The 729-nt window shown below is 37.0% G+C and overlaps 1 protein-coding gene across 1 annotated transcript; it reads left to right on the plus strand.

Moving 5' to 3' along the window:
- Positions 1–93: 93 nt before the first annotated feature.
- TM35_000023090 (uncharacterized protein) lies at positions 94–447 on the plus strand (the record flags this gene model as incomplete). The annotated part of the gene is made up of 1 exon (XM_029021627.1): positions 94–447. One exon carries the CDS (start codon positions 94–96, stop codon positions 445–447), a length of 354 nt encoding a protein of 117 aa, XP_028887049.1.
- Positions 448–729: the final 282 nt, after the last annotated feature.

Below are 729 nucleotides of genomic sequence, written 5' to 3' on the forward strand. Positions count from 1 at the left end.
TCGAGTGTACGTGATGTGAGTGGTAGTGCTGGAATTTCTTTTTTTTTTTTCTTTACTTTTTCCTTTAGAGAAAGGCAAATCTGTATTCATACAATGGGATTCAGTACTGGACTCTTCGATTGCTTTAATGACTGTGGAAGCACCTTAGATGTATGGTGTTGCTTCTCATGCAATGTTAGCCGCCAGTATAATGCTGCTAATGGAGTTCCTAATGAATGTTCGTTCTGCTATTGTCTCTTTTCTTGCTTCTGTCCTACTATATCAACTTGTTGTTTACGTCAGAAAGTCTCTGACAGGTACTCCCTTGGAGAAGGGTTCTGTACAACGTTTTTGGCTGGATGGTGCTGTACTGTATGCTCTGCATGTCAGACTCATCGTGAACTGACATTGCGCGGTGCAAACCCTGGTGGCTGTTGTTGCAGTCCCAGTACCTCGCAAATGAAATAACTCCTTTAGTTTATATATGTTTATTATTATTTTTTTTTTTTGTTCAGGGGTCTTTAAATATGATGTGAGTGCGCTCATACATTAGAATATGAGAAGGGACAATTTATTTCATTCATAGTGCATTTTTAGTAGGTTGTAGTACTGACGTTTTTTTTTTTTTTTTTTTTTGAGCGTCTTTATTTATTTCTGTTGTTTGAGCTCGCTTGTATATTGATTGTTGTTGAATTTGTTTTCGAGTGTACGTGATGTGAGTGGTAGTGCTGGAATTTCTTTTTTTTTTTT

Source organism: Trypanosoma theileri (assembly GCF_002087225.1).
Source record: "Trypanosoma theileri isolate Edinburgh chromosome Unknown TM35_Tth_2_V1, whole genome shotgun sequence".
Taxonomy (NCBI): Eukaryota; Euglenozoa; class Kinetoplastea; order Trypanosomatida; family Trypanosomatidae; genus Trypanosoma; species Trypanosoma theileri.